The sequence below is a fragment of the Chiloscyllium punctatum genome, chromosome 44, assembly GCF_047496795.1.
Source record: "Chiloscyllium punctatum isolate Juve2018m chromosome 44, sChiPun1.3, whole genome shotgun sequence".
NCBI classification, from domain to species: domain Eukaryota; kingdom Metazoa; phylum Chordata; class Chondrichthyes; order Orectolobiformes; family Hemiscylliidae; genus Chiloscyllium; species Chiloscyllium punctatum.
The window spans coordinates 52,774,569-52,799,117 of record NC_092782.1 but is presented as its reverse complement, the minus strand read 5'-3'; the positions used below and the strand labels follow the sequence as shown (position 1 = coordinate 52,799,117).

The window sequence follows — 24,549 nt, the reverse complement described above, 5'->3', positions numbered from 1 at the left end:
GTGTAGCTTAAAGTTTCCAGAAGAGTATGGAAATGATCAGGAATCCAACTTCTGGCACAGGCTGAGAACTAAATTTTTTTTTAAAATAGGCAAATTCTATGAAGATGACAAGGAAAAGGGAGGGGGGGGATTGGAGATTTCTTGCTAATTTATAAAAAGAAAGCAATATTGAAAATACAACAAATAACAGCATCATAAAGAAAAAAAAATACAATACTACTGTTTACTAACTACTAACCTATCCTGTAATACAAAATAAAATCTAACTGAGCAAAACGCCACCAATAAATAACTTAGTGACTAATAACAACAGCTATGCTCAGTGCAAAGCTCCCAAAAAGAATGGGTATCATTGTATACATACCAGTATTAACTCAGGAGCCCTCCCCCTCCAAGAGTCTGTGGCATGTCCAGAAACAATGGGCAAGAGTGATTACATTTTACACTTGGGGCACATTATATTTGGCCCTTTTAAAACTTCACCAGATGGTCCGGTGCCAGATGAACACTGCAGAACCTTTAAATGCGTAGCACACGTCTTATTACAGATTGAGATCTTTCGCACATTTTCCATATATCCTCCTACATTTCAGAGGGGATCTCCACTCCGAGCTCTTGCTCCCAGACATCTCATGACCAGTTAATATCCTGCCAGGTCCTACCACCCAGCAGACGATAGAGGGCACTAACCAAAAAAATAAAAGGGTGACTGCAGCATGTAGCAACCTCTATCAGGCTTTTGGACTTCGTGAGAAGCATAGTCTCCTTCTGAAATCTAACCTGAATAAAATGGAAACAATCTCTGCAGGGCAACTCATACTTGTGGCTCACTTGCTTGAAAGACATCATAATTTCATCAGTCCAACCATGAAATTGGAAGAGCCTCCCATCTCTGTAGATCCCACCTAATATAGCTGAGCAAGTGAGCAGTTAGTCTGAAATAACCGATCAAACACTGGGGTCAGAAAAATGCCCAGATATCGGAACCCTACTCACGACCACTTAAAAAGCCACCTTCAACCTCTGGCACTTTGAGGTTTCCCCAAGGCATAGCCTCAGATTTTGCAAAGTTGGTCTTAAAAATCATTAAATAGCCTCAAACTAATTGATACATTATATTAGATTGGGGTACAGAGATCATCGGGTTTGATAAAAACAAAAAGGACATCATCCACATAAAAGAGTGTAATCTTGTGTACGCTCAATCCCACTTCCGGAGCAGTTGTGAATATTCTGATGAATGGCCTCTGCCAGCAGCTCGATCAATGTAAACAACGGTGAAAGGGGGCAGCCTGGATATCACCACCGCCAATCCTAAAGCTCCCAAACTTCACCTTGTCTGTGATAGTGGCCAGAGGGCAACGATTAAAACTTGCACCCACCTAGCAAAGACCCCACCCAACCAAAACCACTCTAAGAGATACAGTCAATCCACCTAATTAAATGCTTTCTGTGCACCTTAAAAATCACCAACCCTTGAAATCAATCGTTGCTGACAAACTTGGATCATATTCAGCAACCTTCTAACAATATTAGAAGATTTACGGCCCCTTATAAAACCTGGCTGGCCCTTTTAAGAACGAGGAAAATATTAGCTTCTCTCAGATGGTGGTGAGCATTTATGCATATAGGAGTTACTGTACATCTCCAATATTGGTCCTGACGCTTTATAAAAACTAACCCAGGAGACCATCAGGGCCAGATGCTTTCCCACTCAAGTTGCCTAGCTGCCTCCTGCATTTCCTGAACGGTCATGGGGGCATTAAGGAGAGAGACCTGTTCCAAGGTTACCCCCGAGGTGCCCAGGTTCTTAAAGGCTTCCAGTTAGCCCACCTGTCCTCACAGTCGTCAGACTGACAATTCAGAGTAAAAACTCTGAAAAGCCTCATTAATAAGTGGGCAGCACGGTGGCCAGCACTGCTGCCTCAGAGCGCCAGAGACCCAGGTTCAATTCCCACCTCAGGCAACTGGCTGTGTGGAGTTTGCACATTGTGTCTGCGTGGGTTTCCTCCGGGTGCTCCGGTTTCCTCCCACAGTCACAAAAGATGTGCAGGTCAGGTGAATTGGCCATGCTAAAAAATTGTCCATAGTGTTAGGTAAGGGGTAAATGTAGGGGTATGGTGGGTTGCGCTTTGGCGGGTTGGTGTGGACTTGTTGGGCCGAAGGGCCTGTTTCCACACTAAAGTAATCTAATCGAATCCTTTGGGCATCATCATATGTAAAAAGGACACCGGTAATGGATTGGGGAGCACACTTTCCTAGCCAGATATGCCAAATACTTTCCTGGCCTATCCCCATACTCAAATAGTCTTTGTCTAGCAAGAGTTCTTTGAAGTTTGTGTCAGTATTGAATTCAAGGCAGCCTGGGGGGCTGTGATTCGCTGTAGCTTAGTCACCGAAGGCCAATGTGCTCCCTCGGTACTTTTCAACCATGTCTCAAGTAGATGCTGCTGTTCCCCATTCTGTCATTTCCAGCTGGCAGAACAGGAAATAGCAATCCCCTGGCAAAGGCCTTAGTGGTCTACTGGCCGTGCCTGATTTGATAGTCAAGAGCTCCTGAAACTCATTCAAGTAGTATTCACAAATTTGGAATCCTCAAGGGAGAAAAGAATCCAGACGCCAGTACTGCAAACCTAGCCCCTCACTCTTGGCCTTAACCTCCAAATATACTGCCATGGTGATCAGCTATAGCTATGTTCCCAATTTTACAACCCATAATTAAACCCACAAAAGGTAGAGGAGCCAGACAAAGATCAGTCCTCACGTGACATTTACACAGGTTTGAAAAAAAGGCAAGTCCCCACCAGTAGGGCGAGGACATCTCAAAAATATCCACCAGCCCCAATTTCTCACAAGCCAGCCACCTGCTTAGCCAGTAAAGGAATAGTTGGGGGCCTGGATCTATCCAATGGCAGATCCAGGAGGCAATTAAAATTCCCCCCATAAATGTGCAGTGTGCTGAAAGCGCTTAACTTAGAGAAGACATGAACCAATTATGCGTCAGAGGACAGTAGACATTTTAAATGCCATATTCCTCCCCATGTATCAGCACTTTTAAATGTCACAAACCACCTGTACTCATCCTTCACCTGCTCTAATGCGAACGGAGGATTTTTCTCAATAAGTACTGCCACCCCCCTACTTTTAGGTAGTAAAGGATGAAAAGAATACTAGTCATAACCCCTGTTGTAGTTTCAGATGTTCTTAAAGATGAGTTTCCTGAAACAGCAACATCAACCCTTTCCCTCTTAAGGCTAGAAAGTACTTTTTCCTTTTAACAGACAAATGACTTCCCTTGATGCACCATATAACAAGACACAACCATATCTCCTTTCAGACAGGCTTCAACCCCTCGAGGGAGAACCCTGCCTACAATGCACCGAACAGAAGTAAATAAAGACTTAAATCGCAGAATTGCATATACAAAACTACTAAATCATAATACAAACAACTATTGCTACCAAAAAAAAAAGCTACAAAAGAAAGGCAACTATAAAACCATGAATGGGAGACTCTTTCCCCCCCACCCCAAAAAGGGTCTACAACATTTTTAGCTTTATCCACCAAGTCAAAAGTATAAACTGAGTCCTCGTGGCTGATATGGAGCCCTGCAGGGCACCTCAGTACTGGATGCTCAGGTTCCTCAGCCTCCTCTTCGAAGGACGACCTGCTTCGAATTAAAGCTGCAGAGAAGTTCTGCCAAAAATGTTTGACCCCATGTGCATCAGTGCCTGTGGGTCATTTCCCAGTGGATTTGGAGGCTTCAATTACTTTTTGCTTGTCCTTGGAAACACACTAAGACCAGGCAGGGGCACTGTACCAACCCAGACCTGTGTACTGCAATCAGATAGGCCTTCAATCTGCAGCCAGGTGGACTATTGAAAGCCCAGAAGCCACAGCAGCCAGTTTTCTAAGCAGCTGATTGGCTGCCCACCTTTTTCACCCTCCCAGGAGGGAGACAATCTAAAGACTTGCTCCCTGACCTCAATCAGAAGTAGTCAACCTAGTCTTGTAAGACCCACACCTCCAGCGCCACTACCTGGATTCAACTGGATGAGGACTCAATCGGTACTTCTGAGGTAGTGGTTCGATCTTCCACCTCTTCCATCTGCTCCTGAAGCTCCCGTTCATGCTTCTGTAGCATGGATGCAATGAGCACGGATCTCAATTGCAGCCCCAACCTTCAAGCCAAGTCTCGCCATCGTCGCCAATTACTGAGAATTGGTCAGGTTTTCTGGGGTTTCGGGACCGGCTGCTGCTGTGGCCTCTGGTGTGCATGGTGCTGCGGAGAATATCTTCCCTGCTGCTGTTTTTGGCATCCCTCCCACTCCGAAATATTAACAAAATGTATTCTGACAAAGGTTTTAAACTAATACCTCCTCCACATTTGTTGGTCAGGGATGGCAAAAAAACACTAATATGCCTTGACTGTTGGTAGTTCTACAGAATTGCTGCCATCTTGCTGAGTGGGTTGTCTTATTAAAGAATGAAATTAAAATTGATAGCACAAAGAGTCAGAAGGCATAGAATCAGAGTTGAGGAATGGCAAAGGTGAAACAAAAAGACAATTTTGTATAGGCCTCCTAGCAGTAGTCAGGGATGTAGGAAGGAAAATCAAGTGTAAAAAAGGGGCATGAAACAAAAGGGACATTTACAGTAATCATGGGTGACCTCTATAAATAATCGGTGGATTCACAATCAGGTTGGTACCAGATCCCAAGTAAAAGAATTCTTGGATGGTCTAAGATTTTGTTTTGAAGCAGTTTGCAGTACAACCTAGCCCAGTACAGGCAATCCTGGATTTGAAGATGTGCAGTGAGGCAGGCTGGATTAGGGAGCTTAAGGTGAAGAAAGCCCTTTGGGACAGTGACCACAATAGGATAAATTCACCCTAACAAGTTCTCTGAATGGGGAAAGACTTCGGAAACCTGAAGCATGAAAGGGATTCTGCTAAGGTTAAGAAGCAGGTTTAGTTGACAAATGCAATGTCAGCCTTTATTTCAAGGCTAGAATATGTGCACACGGAGGTATACAGCTGAAGCTGTATAGGATCTGGTCAGATAAGATTTTGGAAATTTTTGAGTAGTGTTTGGGCCCCACCTCCAAGAAAGGAGGTGGTGTGTTGGAGCTCTAGATGGATGAGGAGGATCTCATTGAAACTTAGAATACAGAGGGGCACAGGCAGAGTGGATATGGAGATGTCTGTCCTGAGTGAAAACAAGGACTTGAAGACCCTTTAAAACTCAAATGAGGAGGAATTTCTTCAGCCATAGTGGTTAATCTCTAGAACTCAAATGACTTGGCCTTCACTGCCCTCTGCTGCAGTGCATTTAAGGCAGTTATTCTTGATTAAAGATGGATTAAGAGTGTTACGGGGAGAACACGAGTCGAGAAAGATATATTAGCCATGATTAAATGGCAGGGCAGATTCTATGGACTGAATAGCCCAATTATGGTCACTATGGTCTTACGATAACCATAGAGAAATGTTATATTTTGGAAATACCCATAATGCTGCAAGTCAAAGAACGCAATTAGCCTAGTGAACTAGGGACATAAGTCATTTCTAAATAGTCACAGAAACAACTGAAACAATTTGCACTTAATGCAAAACTGCAATAAGTAGCTAGCTTCTAGGAAGGTCTTAAGAGAATTCACAATGAAGGTCACTAGTAAATGCAGGATTAGAAAATTTTATTCAAAATAATCAAAATTTTAAACCTGTCAAACTATTTGCATTGTAACTGAAACTTGAATCTGAAAGCTTTCTTTAAAAAGATCAAATGACAATTCCCCTCCACTGACCCCTCCTTAATTTGAACATTAACCATTCAAATGAAGCCCAAATTTGTATTATGCATTTATTCCTCATTCACTGCATCTGCTTTGGATGAAACAATTCTACTGTACTGACACCCCACTAATTTTCAGCAGGAGCTCAGTGACTCAAAATGAACTGCCTTCAACAGCAGTTCTCACTGATGCCCATTTTCACTCCATTACACTGAAGGTGCATAGTTTCCAGTGTTCTATTATACAAAAAACCCCTAAAATACTTTCAGGGGAGAAGAGGCAAAGCCAGAAAAAGCATGCAGGAGTGAGCATTCAAGACTCTTCAGAATTCTACATTCCTCCCTTTTCTTGGTCTCCAAATATCCTTAACCTGACTTTCCATAAAGACAGTATTTTTCCTGTTCCATATTGGAATGCATACTAGAAAAGGTTTTAAGGCTATTCCACCATATTAGCTCAGATTCCAGAATAAACAGTGCAACACTCTAAACAAAAAAAAATGATTCCTCATAACTCATCAACATTACCAGGCTTGCGCAACCTCAGATTACAACAGGATCTGGACCAGATGGCCCAATGGGCTGAGAAGTGGCAGATGGAGTTTAATTCAGATAAATGCAAGGTGCTACATTTTGGGAAAGCAAATCTTAGCAGGACTTATACACTTAATGGTAAGCTTCTGGGGAGTGTTGCTGAACAAAGACCTTGGAGTGCAGGCTCTAGCTCCTTGAAAGTGGAGTCACAGGTAGACAGGATAGCGAAGGTGGTGCTGGTATGCTTTCCTTTCTTGGTCAGATTACTGAGTACAGGGGTTGGGAGGTTATGTTGCAGCTGTACAGGACATTGGTTAGACTACTGTTGGAATATTGCATGCAATGCTGGTCTCCGCCCTATCAGAAGGATGTTGTAAAACTTGAAAGGGTGCAGAAAAGATTTACAAGGATGTTGCCAGGGTTGGAGGATCTGAGCTACAGGGATAGGCTGAACAGGCTGGGGCTGTTTTCCCTGGAGTGTTGGAGGATGAGGAGTGACCTTAGAGGTTTACAAAATCATGAGGGGGAACGGATTGGATAAATAGACGAAGTATTTTCCCTGGGGTCGGAGAGTCCAGAACTAGAGGGCATAGGTAGGGGGAAAGAGGGGAACGATATATAAAAAGAGACCCAAAGGGCAACGTTTTCCACAGAGGGTAGTACGTGTATGGAACGACCTGCCAGAGGATGTGGTGGAGGCTGGTACAATTGCAACATTTAAAGAGGCATTTGGATGCGTATCTGAATAGGAAGGGTTTGGAGGGATATGGGCTGGGCGCTGGCAGTTGGGACTAGATTGGGTTGGGATATCTGGTCAGCATGGATGGGTTGGACCGAAGGGTCTGTTTTCATGCTGTACATCTCTATGACTGCCTTAAAAGCATACTTCTCAGCAACTGGCTAACTGGAATAATTGATTGTAGACCTGCAATCAATCTTACCAAGGATACCACTTATGCAGATTGCATAGATCTGCAGCTAGCTGCAAAAAGGCTTTTAAAAGAATTTCTCTGTACAGATGAAAATTTACGCATTCCTCTAACAGATTACAAGTTAACCAAATTCTTAGTGAGAAAGAGATGCTGTCATGTGCCATGAATAGAACGGTTTGCCAAATACTGACAATTCCCCTTTAATAGCTAACTACGACTGGTGATAAAGTATGCAAGCAATTGTGCATTCGATAAGTGACACGTGATAACCATACTTCATTTCTAATATATGCACTTCAAAAATAAAGAATGAATCAAACTATAAAAAGATAAGTGTTACCTTCAGCACATACTTCTACATTCATTTTTCAAATCATGAACAAGCAGCAACTAAGCTTAACCACAAAAACAAAGTCTGCCAAATCCAGTGTGGTCTTATCAGAATAGGCTTAGTTATTTTCTAACAAACGCGTTCCTTTAAAAATTTGCATTCAGGTCAGAAAAACCTGTCACTTTTGAAAATCTAGCAAGTCAAAATTTCAGATAACATTCAAGGCAATTTTGTTTTATAAAATATTTAAGAAAAATAGATTTTAAATATTACAAATACAAAACAATGCAATTCAAGACAGTACAAAATAGTACAAAACTAAATCCAAATAATAAAAAATTCTCCAACCCACCCTCCTATATGAATGTATAAACATATATAGAGAAGTATAAAATTAAAAACCTAAACTAGCTGTTTAACTAACTAAATACCTAAAAGTAAATAGTAATAACCCAGCCCAGCCAAACAAAACACTCACATTCACAGTTCCTCCTCCCTGGATATTGGACTCATGAAACAATTATGGCTATATAAAAGCCCTGGTTAGTATGGCAGATAAATCTGTGCCCAGGTATTTCAAAAAAGGGTTGCTATGTCTCGTAAAAGTTCAGTTTTGTCGTGTACCATATTTGAGAGAAAACCCAGGGAACATGCGCCATAACAATCTTCCGCCAACGCGACAGGCCTGGGGGGGGGGGGGGGGGGGGGGGGGTGGGGCTGATATCCAACCTAACAAGATATTCTTCCTTGCACAGAATGTAAGAATATTGAAAAGTTTTGCCTTATGCGAGTCTGCAGGACATTCAATGGGTAGGCCCAAAAGGAGCGAAATAGGGTCCTTCACCACTACACCTAAAATCCTCTCCATTGCACCCACCACAGCACTCCAATGTGTTCGAAGCCTGTCACAAGACCAAAGACAATAGGTAAGAGTACCCGTACAGACTTTGCATTTGGGGCATGCTGAAGATACCCCTGGTTTAAAATTTTGACAAATGGTCTGGGGCGAAGTGGACCCTGTGGAGATGCTTCAACTGTAAAGCATGGGTCCTATTGCAAATTGAGATCTTCCTTTCATTCTCCCAAATATCCTCCCATACCGCTGAAGAAACTTCAACACCCAGCTCCCTTTCCCACATTGTGCAGAGTCGATCAGTTTCCTGCACTTCTTGCTAATAATGGGGCGTTGAGAAAGGACAGTTGTTCGGGAGTCACACGTGGGAGCTTCAGCTCTCAAAAGGATTCCATTTTGGCCTGGCCCTCAATTCTCAGACTGATCTAACTTAGAGTAGAATCTCTGGAACGCCACATTAATCTTTTTAGAATCACGTTAGGTTCCCAGACCCTTCTCTAATCGCTGTAATGGTTCGTGGGGCACTTCTCTTTCTGGCAAGGTATGCCAAGTATTTGCCTGGCTTGTCACCATGCTTGTATAACCTTTGCTTTGCAAAAGCCAGCTCCTTCTTTGTCTGTGTGAGCACTGAATTTAGTGCAGACCGCAGTGCCGTAATCCTCTGTAGTTTGACCAACAAGGGTCAATCAAAATAGGCCTTCTCTGCTGCCTTCAACGTGCTTCAAGGAGACGTTGCTACTCACCTTTGTCACTTCCTACTTGTGGAATATGAAATAACTAACTCTCTGGCATAAGCTTTGGCAGTTTCCCAGAGAACAGATGAGCTATCAACTGAGTCTATGTTGATATCTAGGAATACTTGAAATTCCCTAGAGAAATACTCCAAACTTGCTGTCCATTCGCCAGTACCTTGAAGCCACTGTAACATCCTTAATTTTAACCATGAGGTACACTGGAGCATGATCAGAGATGGCAATATTACCAATCGTATAGGATGCCACCAGATCCAGGGTTACCACAGGGGTCAGAAAGAAAAAAGAAATCCTCATGTGACATTTGTGTGGATTGGAGAAAAATGTGAAATCCCTACCTGTAGGGTGGAGACACCTCCAGACGTCCACCAATCCTAATTCCCCACACAAACCCAATAACTGTTTAGTTTGCGCAGAGAGTATAGAGGGAACTTTAGGCAACCTGTCTACTGTGGGGTCCATGAGGCAGTTAAAATCTCCCCTGTAATGATGTGCTGATACATGAGACTTATCAAGTTAGAAAAAGCATCAACCAAGAATTTAAAAGAGGATGAGCTGGGGGACAATAGACATTTAAAATGCCATATTCTTCCCCATTTATCAAGGCTTTTAAGAATTACAAACCTCCTGTGTCTTTAACTCAAGAATTTAAATGAGATTTTTCCTTACCAATATAGCCACTCCCCTACTTCTGATATTAAATGATGAAAAATAAACTGTCATTAAGCCATTCTGCTCTAATTTCAGATGCTCCTGGTCATCCTGTAACAAAGCTATATCCACCTTCTCCTTTCTAAGATTCAAGAGTACCTTCTTCCTCTTAATTGGTGAGTGACTTCCCTTGATATTCCAGGTACACCACAATTGACTCATTAGCCATAATCTTCTGCAATTACATTTAAATTCCAGAGAGGAGGAACCCAAACCACAAATTGCTGAGCTTTAGTGTCACATGGTCCAAATATAAAAACTAAAGTTATTAAAAATAAAAAACACCAAAAACCAGAAAACAAACCAACATATGAAGCTCCAATGCACTGAGTAGTGGAACTCACTCCATGCCTGGAGGGGGCAACTACCTGTCCCAAACTACCCATAAATAGGCAACTAACCATCTCAACCATCTTCACTTCTCCCAGCTAGAACTGCATCGCAAGCACAAGTTAAAAAGTATAAACACCCCATAGAATATCAATTTTTTATTCATTTATAAAAATGGGCAAATAAATACTCCACCCATCTTTGGTATGTCCTAACTTAGAAATTTTAAAAATGTACATCTTAACCACCAGACAGTTTGAGCCAAATCATCAATAGAGGGAAAAGAGGGGAAAGTCAAAGCTCCAACCGGTTTTCCTCCTTTTCTTTTACAGATTGATAAAGATGTACCCAAGCAACAATATTTATAGATACTACAATTGTTTAAATTAGGTAAGTTTGTCCACAAAGTCTCTTGCCTTCTCCGAAGTGTCAAAGAGATGCATGGATCCATCTAAGGAGATCCGAAGCACTGCCGGATATCTCTGATCACTGAATCCCAAATTCCTTCAATCTTTTCTTGATGCCATCATATGATTTGTGTTTCTGGATCACCGCCACTGAAAAGTCCTGAAAAAAACATGATCTTAGACCCCTCGTAAATTAGGGCCTTCGGATCCTTCCCCTGTAGTCTGGAAGCCTCCGTACTCTCTCCTTATCCCGGAGATAATGGAACCGCACCAGGAAAGGACGAGGGAGTTGACCCAGACCCAACCTCCATGCTGCGAACCGGCGAGCCCTCTATCTTCAATCCTCTCATGCCAGTCTTCAAGTCAAGGAATTGCAGAAGCCAATCTTCAACAAATTCCGCAGGCCACTCACCTTTATCTTCAGACAGACAGATGATCCGAATGTTTTTTCTCCTACCCGTTTTCAAGATCATCCACTTGAATCAGCAAATTACAGACCTTAGTCTTCAGGGCTTGGATCTCTTCCTTGAATGAACTGGCATCAGTTTCCATCACTGTGACCCTGTGCTCCACCTCATCCTCTTCACCAGGTCTCCCAGCTGCTACTCATGCTTCTGCAGCATGAGACTGGAGCCAGCTTCTCTTCAATCTGTTTCCCCAACATCTCGCAAGATTGAGAGCTGGCTCACCCGGTCAGAGGCTGCTGCAGGCCCGGCCTCAGATGCTCTGCTTTTTTAGGCATTTCTGGACAGTTGAAAATACAGGTAAGTCAAATGTTTCTTGGGGCTCCATAATCTTTCCAATGCCCCAAGAAATTCTGATGACCTAGGTTGGGTGGGTTAAAGGACCATCCTGCTCCTGCTATGATGCAAAGCTCTGAGTGTGATCTTCTCAGATCCCTTCCAAATTTTCTTCTCTAGCCAGACAATAGTTAGAAATCCATATTTCACAAAGCATATGATCTCAGTCTGTACCTGCCCTTTTATCTGTTGATCCTAGTATCCACTAAATATTTATTTTGATTGGCACGAAATGCAACAGTTGGGACTCTTACATTTCTGATGAGAAAACCATTCCTTCCAAATAGAGATTTTGCTCAAGGTCTTCATATACTTAACTGTCCATGTTCTAGCATTTTAAAATCTTTAGGTTATCCATTTTAAAAAAGGTCTGAGCTATCTGAAGTCACTCAGTTAAAGCACACAGAAAGCACTAAATATAGCACTTTCCTCAGTGAATTTTTTAAAAGCCTGTCCTGGGAAGAGGGGGCAGAAAAAAAACTTCACATAATGAATACTTCTCACTTTTGTTTTAACAAAACTTAAAATACTGACTGCTTCAATATTGTTAAATGGCTCTACATAATGAATGCCTTCCCACCTTGTTAACGCATTACCCTTGCCTCCAGTACCCCATTGTTAACTGCAAGTTGTTGTGTCATGCTCAGTTGAACCTCATCTCAGAACTTAACTCTTTCCCTACCTGCTTATACCGTATGCACATTCTTAGCAAGATGCCTTGCATCGACCCTTTCAGGTTAAGTCAAGCATAATCAAAAACTCTAATATTTGATTAGATTCTTACATATTAATTTAACACCCAAATCTCAAAGCAACTCCCTGTATTTAAAAGTACAACATAATCATTACACATTTGCTGTTTTCCTGTCTGCAGGGCAGGACAGCACAATAGTCTCACACATCAATTGCAATCCTTAGATATGTACAGGCATTTGCAGTTATAACGTACACAAAATTATAAAGATGCTCAAAATTATGATTTCTTTTGAAAAAGGAGATATCAAGACTTACTAGCAAGTCTGGGACTTTATTTCCTTGTTAATTCTACTTCAGCCGTATACATCAATATTAACTATTCATCCCAAACACTACAGAGTTTCAAAACAGTACACAAATGCACAATTGAGAAGCCTATGCTGAACCATGGGTTTTGGTTGCATTATAGCAATAAAAACCAAGAAAGGTTCATCTTGTTGCATCTCCCTCTAACACATATAAACCCTTGTGAAAAGTACTCATCATTATGTACTATTACTCTCAAATAGTTGTATTCAAAAAGACCATTTGCTGTGACAAAGTTTTAAGTTTACAGAAATAACTTCACTGCCATTATACTGAAAATGTGAATCAGCAAGATGTTGAAAAACTGCATATGCTAGACTGCTTAAAGAATAAAATTGCACAGCACTGAAACAGACCTTTATCAACTCTTCCACACCAGACATCCTAAGCTGACCTAGCCCCATTTCCCAGCATTTGGACCACATCCCTCAAAACACTGCCTATTCATATACCCAAAATACCTTTTAAATATTTACTTGTACCCACCTCCACCACTTCTGGCAGCTCATTCCATACATGCACCACCCTCTGCCTGAAAATGTTACCCCCTGGTCATAGAGTCAGAAATGCACAGCATGGAAACATACCTTCTGGTCCAACTCATCCATGCCAACTAGATGTTCCAATCTAGTCCCACCTGCCAGCACCCAGCCCATATCCCGCCAAACCCTTCCTATTCATATACCCATCCAAATGCCTTTTAATTGTTGCAATTTTACAAGCCTCCACCACTTCCTCTGGCAGCCCATTCTATACACACACATCCTCTGCATGAAAAATATGCCCCTTAGGTCTCTTTTGTATCTTTCCCCCCTCACCCTAAACCTATGCCTTCTAGGTCTGGACACCTCCACCCCAGGGAACAGCCCATCAGACCAGACAATAGGCAGACATGTGAATATTCAGAACTTGACACACAAGTTAGGAGCAAAATAGCAGATGCCGCAAATATCAAACTTAGATCTGGTTTGCAGTTACATCACAATATGGGACAAATCAGAATCCTTACAATGTGTGAGCTGGCCATTCAACCTATCAAGTCCACATTGACCCACCGAATATCCTCCCCCAGACTCATCTATTCCTGCATTTCCTAAGGAAAATCCACCTAGCCCGCACATCCCTGGACATTATAGAGCAATTTAGCATGGTCAATCCACCTAACCTGCACACCTTTGGACTGTGGAAGAAACCAATGCAGACATGGGGAAATCCATACAGCCAACCGAGTGGAAATTAACTCAGATCCTTGGTGCTGAGAGGCAGTGCTAACTACTGTGCCACCCAATGGGGCTCAACAGCCAAAGGTAGTAAAGCAAAACAGAATGGAGTGATATTAGAGGTGAAAACAAAAAGGTTTTTGTTGGCACAGCTATGTGATTAGTATATTTGACCTGCAGATAAAATGCTAATATTTCAATCAATCTGAATTAAAAAATAACAGCAAGGCAGAAAAGCATCAATACCAAAGGCAACCACCATATGGGATGCAATGAATAATTCGTTACATTTAGGTTAATCTATTTGCTCAAACAAATAGCAGAATACTAAGTGGTACATGAATAAGAGGACCTTTGCTAACCCATAGTTCAACCATTTAAAGTATTCCAAGACCCCTTTCCTAATTTACATGACCCAAGAGATGAAATTGTTGCCAATGGTTGCCAAACTCAAGATGTCACTACAATGAAAGAGTCCGCAGTAGAATTAGATTATTTTCTACTTCATGTAGATAGTAGAATGCAGGCAAGCAAGTGTATTTTTCAAGCCAAAGTTTTCAGTATCACCACTAACAAAGATATTCACTGGTCAATACACTATTGCCAAGTGTGCAAAATGGCTACCATGTGTGCCATTTGAATGCTAACCATATCTGTACAGCCAAAAGTTCTACATAATAAAAAGTACACTTGGAACAGACTCAAAGCAAAGATTCTAGTGATTCAGGTACAAAAAAAGAGGAGAGAAAAATTTGCCTGTTAATTCTTCCCAATATTAAATGCACAATATTTTTGATGTGGCAACTAAGGTGGTGTCAAAATGATCAGTACAAAAAGATAGATCCTTAAAAAGGCAAGGAAATTAATAAAGGTGCTTTTCTAAAATTAGAAAACAAATTGCCAAAGCACATTTCAAGTTTTAGCATTTACAATCATGTTAAAATTTAGCAGGTTGCTGTTAAAAACCTTGCAAAAAAACCTTGTCAACATGCATTACTCACCAGACAATTGAAACGTTTGAAATTACCTTTGCAACAATCTGACGACTGCGATGCTTCCACTCCAGTATCAGATGCATGCAATACTCGCAGTTAGAGTCAGAGGTATACAACACAGAAACAGACCCTTCAGTTGAACTCGTAAATACCAACCAGATATTTTAATCTGATTTATTCTTATTTGTCAGCATTTAACCGGTAATCCTCTAAACTCTTCCTGTTCACATATCCATTCAGATGCCTTTTAAAATGCAGTAACTGCATCAGCCTTTACCACCTCCTCTGGCTGGTATGCAAATGCTGGTTAACCTAGCAGTATTCTTAGATTTCAGCAACATCAAAACTCATCTAAATCCATACAAAAGTTCAAAGTTACAAAATTAAAGCAAATATCAAACAACAGACCAAGATAACAAGGAGTTTTCATATAGCCTTTCAATATTGTTTTGTTAAATCACAGAGTGCAATTGTGAAACCATTTCATCCTAATGCGTGCTTTTGTAATATAGGTAATCAAAACAAGTCTCAATTCAATGCAGAACTGAGAGTTGACTAGCTCAGACTTCCACAATTAAACCATGTACCAGCTGCACTATTTGTTATCCAACAGATAAATATTGCTTTTCACTTCCACTTATGAAATATTTGCTTGGTGCATCTTGGGTAATGCTACTCTCAACATTGAGGGTTTAAGTGGCTACTAGTTTGTTAAATATAGTGCTGCCCATCTGTTCCACTTTCTCTTCCAGGTGGGAGTCTCAACTCAGTGGCAGCATCCATCCAGGTCTTGAGTTCTAGATCCTAGAATCCCTACATAGTGGAAAAAGGCCCTTTGGTCCAACAGGTCCACACCAATCCTCCGATGAATAACACCCTCCCCTCTTTCCCCCCCACCCTATTATCCCACATTTACCCCAGAGTAATGCACTAACCTACACATCCCTGAACACTATGGGCAATTTAGCATGGCCAATTCACCTAACCTGCAGATCTTTGTATTATGGGAGGAAACATGGGGAGAACGTGCAAACTCCACACAGTGAGGCTAGAACTGAACCCAGGTCCCTTGGACTGTTAAGCAGCAGTGCTCATCATTGAGCCACTGTGCCACCATGGAATGAAACAATGTCTGGGCTCACATTATAATGAGGTTTCTAACTGTCTTTCAAATGAAATTAAGACCCATCTGTTGGAAAAGGCAAGACATTGTTTTCCTGATGTCCCAGCCATTATCCTTCAATTAAAAAAAGTTGATTAGAATTTGTGGGGCCTTCTGGTGCAAGTTAGCAACTGTCCTTCCCTACATTTTCACACGACCACATTACAAAATGGAATGCATTGGCTATGATGCACCTTGGGATAATAAGTTGTAAAGTGTTGTATTTAACAACAGATTTTCTTCTTTCCTATACTACATGCCTTGGCTTTGGTAACTTGGTAGTTAGTTTTTAAACAGCTTGACCACAAACTTGCATTGACTCCCAAGTCCTGAATCATTAGTCATTTCCTTCATTGTTTAGAAAAACAGTAGGGGCTTAAATTTTTTCACTTTTTAAACAGTTGTTTTCAATTATTAAACAGAAACCAAATCAAAATGCATGCAACAAATTAAAATAGTAGAATAGCTGTTTCTGAAAAATTAAAATAGATTTTCTACAATATGCAATCACCAATGCACATGTTTTCTTAATGGAAGGGCAGAAGGAATGGTAGCTGCAATGTTAGCACTCAACTGAGGGGTATAAATTGTAAATTGCGTTGCTCAAGCTATATTTCACTGATTTTCAGAAAAACAGGTCCAAAGTCCTGTTATGTAACTAGATCAACTGTTGACCCTCTAAACGCACTGATCAAAACAGATTTGAATCATGAGGATATAATTTGCACCCAAAACAGATCACCTCAAGTCTAGGTGAAGAGATAGTATATAAATATTTAAGAATATAAGCAACATGTTTACTTGCACAGTGCTATCAACTTCAGTGACCGAAAATAACTGAAGAAATTGTGATTTCATCCCAAATTAAGATTATGTGGGACTAAGATGAACTCTCATCCCCAGAGGTCACAAATTTAAAACTTGCTCTTGAAGGATCCTTGGTGAGGTGCTGCAGTGCATCATACAGTAATAGATTGCTGCCACTTTGCGCCAGTAGTGAAGGGAGTTGAATGTTGATGGGCTGCTGATCAAATAGGCAAAAACAATGACTGCAGATGCTGGAAACCAGATTCTAGAAGAGTGGTGCTGGAAAAGCACAGCAGTTCAGGCAGCATCCGAAGAGCAAGAAAAGGGCTTTTGCCCGAAACGTCGATTTTCTTGCTGGTCAAATAGGCTTCGTTCTGGATGGTCTCGAGGCCATTGAGGATTGTTGGAGAAGCTACATATATCCAGGCAAGTGAGTATTTCATCACACTCCTGATACGTGTCTAGCAGATGGTGGACAGACTGCTGGGGAATTAGGAGGCACTGCCCTGTAAAAACTTCCACGCATTCACTGCGGTCACACATTCTAGACATCTTTATTACCAAAACCAGGGAAAAATGAATGCAGACACCGCTGGACATGCTCAGTATCCGAAAATAGGTTTTAGCATTTCAACTGCGCCCTTTCTTCCGAACATTTCAGTTGCTGCCAAAATCCGCCGAACAATCGACCATTTTGTTCTGAATTTCAGTATCCGCTGCACCTTGCTGAGGCGGAAAAAAAAATGTACTGCCCGGATATTTAAAAAAAAGTCCAAGAGCTCCCATCGCTAACCATTTCCCCAACCTCAAGCTTCACCGCAGACAACGCACAAGCTTCCGGTGTCCAAAGAGAAACCGTGTCACGGCAACCTTATACTAGCAAAAGGATGGTAGTCTCCCACGTAGGAGAACTAGGTGAGTAAATTCAGGGGGAAAAGACAGCTTCTGCTCCCCTCCCCCACCGGGAGTTGGTCCCTTTGCCCAAACCTCTCCATTCCCCTCCCCCCTCTTCTCCCTGACTCAGCTCGAAGCGGAGAGAGGCCTGAGGCCTAGGCGGGCGCTGCCGAGCAGCCTCGCCCCTTACCGCACACTAAGCAGCGGACCATCAAAACCGAGGGCAGACTCACCGTGAGACCAGTGCCCAGCACGATAACATCGTATTCCTCATTCATCTTGGCCTAGAGCGATTACTTCTTTCTTCTGAATTTCGGGGAAAAAGAGAGAAAAAAAGGCGATGAACGCGGACCGAGAACAATCTCCACCTCTGTTCCCCTCCTCCCGTCACTGAAGCAAGCGCAGGCGCACTACGCGCTCTTTGTAAGGGAGAGCAAACCTGCCAGGCGGAACGCAGGCTCCAAGGCGCATGCGTAGACCTCCACTGCCGCACCCGAGGACCTTTCACGCAGGCGCGTTGCGGTGGATCGCCCCGCCCATGAGCCGTCAAGTGCCACAGTTCCAGAAAGTTCAGGTTTTGGGGGATGGGAGGGAAGGAGGTGCGGTTGCGCAGGTGCAGTGGTCTTCCCGCCGCTATGGGCAGGCCGCGTGCGGGCGAACGCTTGACGGTTGGTGGTCGTCGATAACTTCTGCAGCCCTCCCCAATCTCCTAAAGGGTAAAAACAATGACTGCAGATGCTGGAAACCAGATTCTGGATTAGTGGTGCTGGAAGAGCACAGCAGTTCAGGCAGCATCCAAGGAACAGTAAAATCGACGTTTCGGGCAAAAGCCCTTCATCAGGTATTCCTGATGAATACCTGAGGTTCCCAATTCCTCACGTCCAAAATGCACATGTCGGGATTGTTTGAAAGGAGGGGCACACTGGACTCTGAAACAGTAACTCTGTTTCTCTCTTTGCTGCCATGCCTGCTGAGTTTCTTCAGCAGCTTTTCTAGTTTTGGTTTGGATGTAATCCCCACCTCCCTGGATGACAGCAGCTCGAGATGTAGGTTTGCTTGCTGAGCTGGAAGGTTTGTTTTCAGATGTTTCATTAGCCTGCTCGGTAACATCTTCAGTGAGCCTCCTACTGAGGCACCCATGGTGTAGCCTACTTTCAATTTATATGTTTGAGTTTCCTTGTATGTTACCTAGTATGGTGATGAAATGTCTGAAAACGAACCCACCAGTGTAGTGAGCAAACCTACATCCAAAACCTCAACCTGAGCTACAAATCTTCTCAAAACTTGAGAGCAGCTCCAGCCACACTGAAGAAACAGGTGGTTAAGGAGGCATATTTGCCTTTATTAATCGAGGCATTGAATACAAGAGCAGGGAAATTATGATGGAGCTGTATAATTTGATAGTATCTTGGGGGGTGATGGGGTGTGGCACGGTGACTCAGTGATTAACACTGCTGCTTCATAGCACCAGGGACTTGGGTTTGATTTCATACTCAAGCAACTGTATGTGTGGAGTTTGCACATTCTCCCTGATAGACACAGTCTGCGGATTCTTAAACAACAAACCCAAACAAATAGACACAACATGCCCAGAAACTCTAGCCACACCACCATATATCAAAGACATTTCTGATATGACTACCAGACTACTCTGACCCCTTGGCATCATGGTAGCCCACAAACCTACTAACACACTGAAACAGCTGCTGACAAACCTAAAGGACCATATACCAACAACCAGCAAAATGAATGTAATTTATAAAATACCCTGCAAAGACTGTAACAAATGCTACATTGGACAGCCAAACAGAAAACTAGCCACCAGGATACACAAACACCAACTAGCCACCAAAAGGCATGACCCACTATTACGGGTATCCTTATAGATGAAGAAGGACACCACTTTGACTGGGACAACACATCCATCCTAGGACAGGCTCAGTAGAGACATGCACGAGAATTCCTAGAGGCCTGGCACCTCAACTGGAACTCCATCAACAAACACATCAATTTGGACCCCATTTATCAGTCTCTGAGAAAAAGAACAGGAAATGATATCTTCTACCTTAACAGAGCAAGACACATAAATAGAAAGAGGGACAGAACACCAGTGTTTCACCAAAGGCTCACTGAAGATGTTACCCAGCATGGTGACAAAATGTCTGAAAACAAACCTGCCAGCTCAGTGAGCAAACTTACAACATAAACCTCAACCTGAGCTACAAATCTTCTCAAAAATTGCACACAATCTCTCCCTGCGTGTGCGTGGGTTTCTGCCAGTGCTGCAGTTTTTTCCCACAGTCTAAAGAAATGCAAGTTAGGTGGATTAGCCAAGTTAAATTGCCCATAATGTTCAGGGCTGTGTAGGTTAGGTGGTTAACTAGGGACAAATATAGGGTTACAGGGAAAGGGTAGGGGGAATTGGTCTGGGTGGGATGCTTTTCGGAGGATCGGTGTGGATTTGTTGGGATGAATGGCCTGTCTCCACACATTAGGCCATAATTGGTGACTGGTAAACTGAAATGGCTAGTGAGCAGTGCTAAGAACATCAAAGTTATGGCTTCAATTCCTGCACTGAAAAACATTACTAGTATCTATGCCAGACTCACTTTAAATGTCATAACGTTCAAGGCTATGGTCCTATAGAGCTGAAAAGTGGAACAAGAGTATATTTAGCACAGTGTTGGCAATAGCCTCAATGGGCTAAAGGGCTTTTTTTGTACTCTGTGATTCTGGTGACTATCTTATAGGAAGGATGGGATCGCACTAGAGCAGGTGCAGAGGAAGATTCACAAGGATATTGTCTAGGATGAAATGAATCAGTCATGAAGAGAGAACCAGATAAGCTAGAGTTGTTTTCTTTAGAGCAGAAGTGGCTAAAGGGAGACCTGTTTGAGGTATACAAGTTAGGTGGAGCATAAATAGGGTATATAGGAAGAAAACATTCCCCTCAATAGAGGAATCGGTTACAAAAGGGCATAGATTTAGGGTAAACAATGGGAGGTTCACAAGGGGTTAATGGAAGAATTTTATCACCTGCCTGAAATTCTGGTAGAGATGGGAACCATCATAACATTTATGAATTGTTCACCTGAAGCACCAAAGAATACAAAAACATGGGCCAAGTACTGGAAAATGGTAATACAATAGCTAAGTACTTGATGACTGATGTGAACATGATAGGCTGAAGATCCTCTGAGGATGCTGTAAAATCCTTACTCAGGGAAATATAGCCCGTTTGCTTTGTACACCATCCACCTCATTGAGCATACACTCCTTTCACCATTGATGCACAGTGCCACTATAGGTGTATCTTTTACGCTTCGTGTATCAACAATTCACCTTCCAAGCCACAATCTCTATCATCTAGAAGGACAAGATGTGTGATATAACTGACTTCCAAGTTCTCCTCCAAATCACAAACCAGTATGAATTGGAACTATTATCACTATTCATACACCTTTGTTGCATCAAAATCCTGGAACCTTCTGACTAACAGCACATTTGGGCGTACCTACATCCCAAGTAATTCAAAAAGATCACTCACCACCATTTCAAGGGCATTTGGGAATGGGACAATAAATTTTGGCCTGTTAGTGATGCCCAGATTCCGTGAAAGAATTAAAAATAATGCTTAAGGTTAATGCTATTGGTGTGTTGAATGTGAACTTCCAAAAGGCATTTGATAAAGAGCTGCACAACAGATTTACAGACAAAGTTTATGTCAATCAAATGTAAGCAACAGTAGCAGTGTGGATATCAAATTAACAGAGGAAGCAAAGACTAATGATAAATAGTTATTTCTTGAACTGGAGCAAGGAATGTACTGGAACAGTTTTTACTTTTTAAAAATTCATTTACAAGTTGAGGATGCCATTGAGGACATCAATGTTTAGATTCCCACTTTTCCTGATATATATTAATGATCCATATCCTAGTGTTTGGGCAGAATTTCAACATTTACAGATGATACAATACTTGGAAGTGTTGTGAAGAATTAAGTAGAACTTTGAAGGGACATAGTCAAGTCAGTGGATAGGGCTAGCAAATGGCAGATGAAATTAATTTGTAAAAGTGTGAAGTGATTCATTTTGGTGGGAAGATGAGGAGACATGATATAAGTTAAAAAGTACAATTCTAAAGAGATACAGGAACAAAGGCATTTTGGGGAACAGGTGCACAAATCATTGTAGGTGACAGGGGAAGTTAAAAACGTGGTTAAAAAGGACATTCAGCATCTGGGCTTTGTAAAACAGGATGCAGAATAGAAAATTATGATAAACCTGCATAACGCTGTCTCAACAGGAATACTGTCTTCAATTCTGAGTGCCATGCTTGAGGCAAGCAGTGAAGGCATCAGAAAAGAAAATCCGAGAATGATTCCAGGGATGTGGAACTTCATTCACATAGAAAGATTGCAGAACATGTGAGCAGGGTTCCTTCTAATGTTTTTAACCAGCTGCATGGGCCTGTGTGGCAGAAACTTCTGGAACCGACAGCCAATACTGCGATTGGTATGCTGATGCTAATCACCACATGTAGAACATCAGAGTGGCTGCACATAACTGCAGCCGTGCAGCTCAGAGGGAGGGTTGATTGTGAATTTTCTTGAAGAAGAGGGGATTGAGAGGTGATTTGACAACTTCAAAATCATCAAAGGTTTAGACAGAATAGATGGAGAGGAACTATTCATATTCATGGAAGCATCAAAAACCAGAGAACACAGATTTAAGGTAATTGGGGAAAAAAAAGCAATCGCAACATGAGAATTTTTTTCCCCAGGAAGTATGTGGTGCAAATCTGAAATGCACTTCCTGAGAATGTGTTCAAGGTGGTGTCAATTAAGGTTTTGAATGAGAATTTATTGGACCTGAAAACGCAGTTGCAGAAATATAGGAAAGAGACAAGGGGCTGGCATGAGTTGAATTGCTGCTTTAGAGGAGCAGACTAAACTAGATAGGCTGAATATATTCAATGATCATTAAACCAAGCTGACAATCATTATGAAATCTTACTTATGATGTAATTTAAGAATGTGAGTTAAGATACAAAGGTGACCAACTTTACGTTTTTGAAAAAATAGACAATTTAACAGACCGGAATAACAGTCTTAATGTAAATCTATTGTCAGAGCTGTTGTGTTAGCTGGCATTACAGGCAAAGTTTATGTCAATGAAATATAAGGGACCGTACCAGAGTGGATACCAAATTAACAGAGGAAGCAAAGACTAATCATAAATAGTTGTTTCTTGAACTGGAGCAAGGAATGTACTATTACACTTTTTAAATTCAAATTTTCAAATAAGATATCACTAGCAAAATCAGCATTGATTGCCTAATTACCCTTGAGGAGGATGTGGCAATGAACATTCCGAATAGTGAACCTACTCCTACTTGTGGTTAGATAGGAAGTTCCTGGACTTCAACCTAGCAGGAAAGGAGAAACAATGTTAAAACCAAATCTGATTGTGTGCAACTTGAAAGGGATCTTGAACAATAAATTGTGCTGGCTATCATTTATTACCCATATTTTCCCAAGTGATAGTTATTTTTGTCTGAAACAGAGGAAGTTTATGCTCCCTATCATACTCATGATGTGGTCAGGGAGGCCTGAAAATTTCAAATAGCCATAGTAGGGCACTATAGAGATCACAGATCCAGCTGTGTCCGTTAGCAGTGGAGGAAAGGAAAACTTTGCATCTTCATGGTACCTTATCAGATTCTAAGTACATCTCAGAGCAACTCGAAATGAATGAATTCATTTTAATGGCATCTATATAAGTGTAGGAGTTCTCACCTGTTGTGTGGTTACATACGCAGTTCAAAGTTCAGGGCAGTGATATGGGACCTGTGATGTTGTATAGATGGAGAAATTACAGAGAGGGGGAAGGGCTGACACCCGGAAGTATTTAAATACAAGGATAAGGATTTCAGTGTTGGGAGATTATGCACTTAGAACTTTTTCGAGAAACTAGTTTGTTTTACATTAAAAGGTATATGTACTTTGCCAAATAGGCCCTTTTTTATTTGTTCCTGAAAGGGATGTGGACATCGGTGGCGAGGCCAGCATTTACTGTCCATCATTTCTTGTCTTGGACTCTGACTAGCTCCGCCCTCATGCTTTTGTAGTCATTGTTACTCAATTGTAATACTGTTACATCTGATTCCAACTTGACCCTTTCAAACTGCTGGACAAATTTTATCATATTATGATCACTGGCCCCCATGGCTTTCTTTACCTTGAGCTCCCTAATCAAGTCTGCCTCAATACACATCACTAAACTCAAAATTGACTGTTCCTGAATGGGCTCTACTGCAACCTGCTCCAAAAAATAATCTTGTGGACATTCCAAGAGTTCTTTTTCTTGGGGTCTGTCACCAACCTGATTTTCCTTGTCAATCTGCATATTGAAGTCCCCCATGATAAAGTGCTTTTCTTAAATGTTTTTTCTATCTCCTGATTTATTTTCTACCTCACATCCTGACTACTGCTGCGAGGCCTGTACGTAATTCCCACCAGGGTCTTTTATCCTTTGCAGTTCCTCAATTCTAACCACAAAAATTCTACTCCTTCTGATTCTGTATCCCTTTGTACTATTGATTTAATTGTATTTTTAACAAGGAACTCTGTGCTTTATGCCCATCTGCCTCTCATTTCAATAGTATGTATATCCTTGGATAGGAGTCCTATTAAAATTGGTCAGTTTATGAGAATTGGATGATAAATATGTAAATAAACATACACCATTGATGTTTGCGGTCCTGGTTTTTTGTTCAGATCCTCCTTATATTAAACTCTAAATATCTCTCACCTAATCTCTTTGCCCCATTTCTCCCTTCCTTTAAGAAATTCATCAAAAACTACCTCTTTGACTGAACATCAGGCCACTGTTTAAATATTGGATTGGATTGGAAAAGTAGATTCCAAGGCAAGAGCGTAATTGATATGTGGAACTTGTTCAAGGAG

At 41.7% G+C, this 24,549-nt stretch overlaps 1 protein-coding gene across 1 annotated transcript in view; it reads right to left on the bottom strand.

The window, feature by feature from the left end:
- gdi2 (GDP dissociation inhibitor 2) overlaps window positions 1–17,988 on the bottom strand; it is a 37,789-nt gene extending 19,801 nt beyond the window's left edge. The window contains exon 1 of the mRNA XM_072562938.1: window positions 17,816–17,988. Coding sequence (XP_072419039.1) covers window positions 17,816–17,860 — 45 coding nt within the window. The 5' untranslated portion in view covers window positions 17,861–17,988. The remainder of the gene's footprint in view (window positions 1–17,815) is intronic.
- Window positions 17,989–24,549: the final 6,561 nt, after the last annotated feature.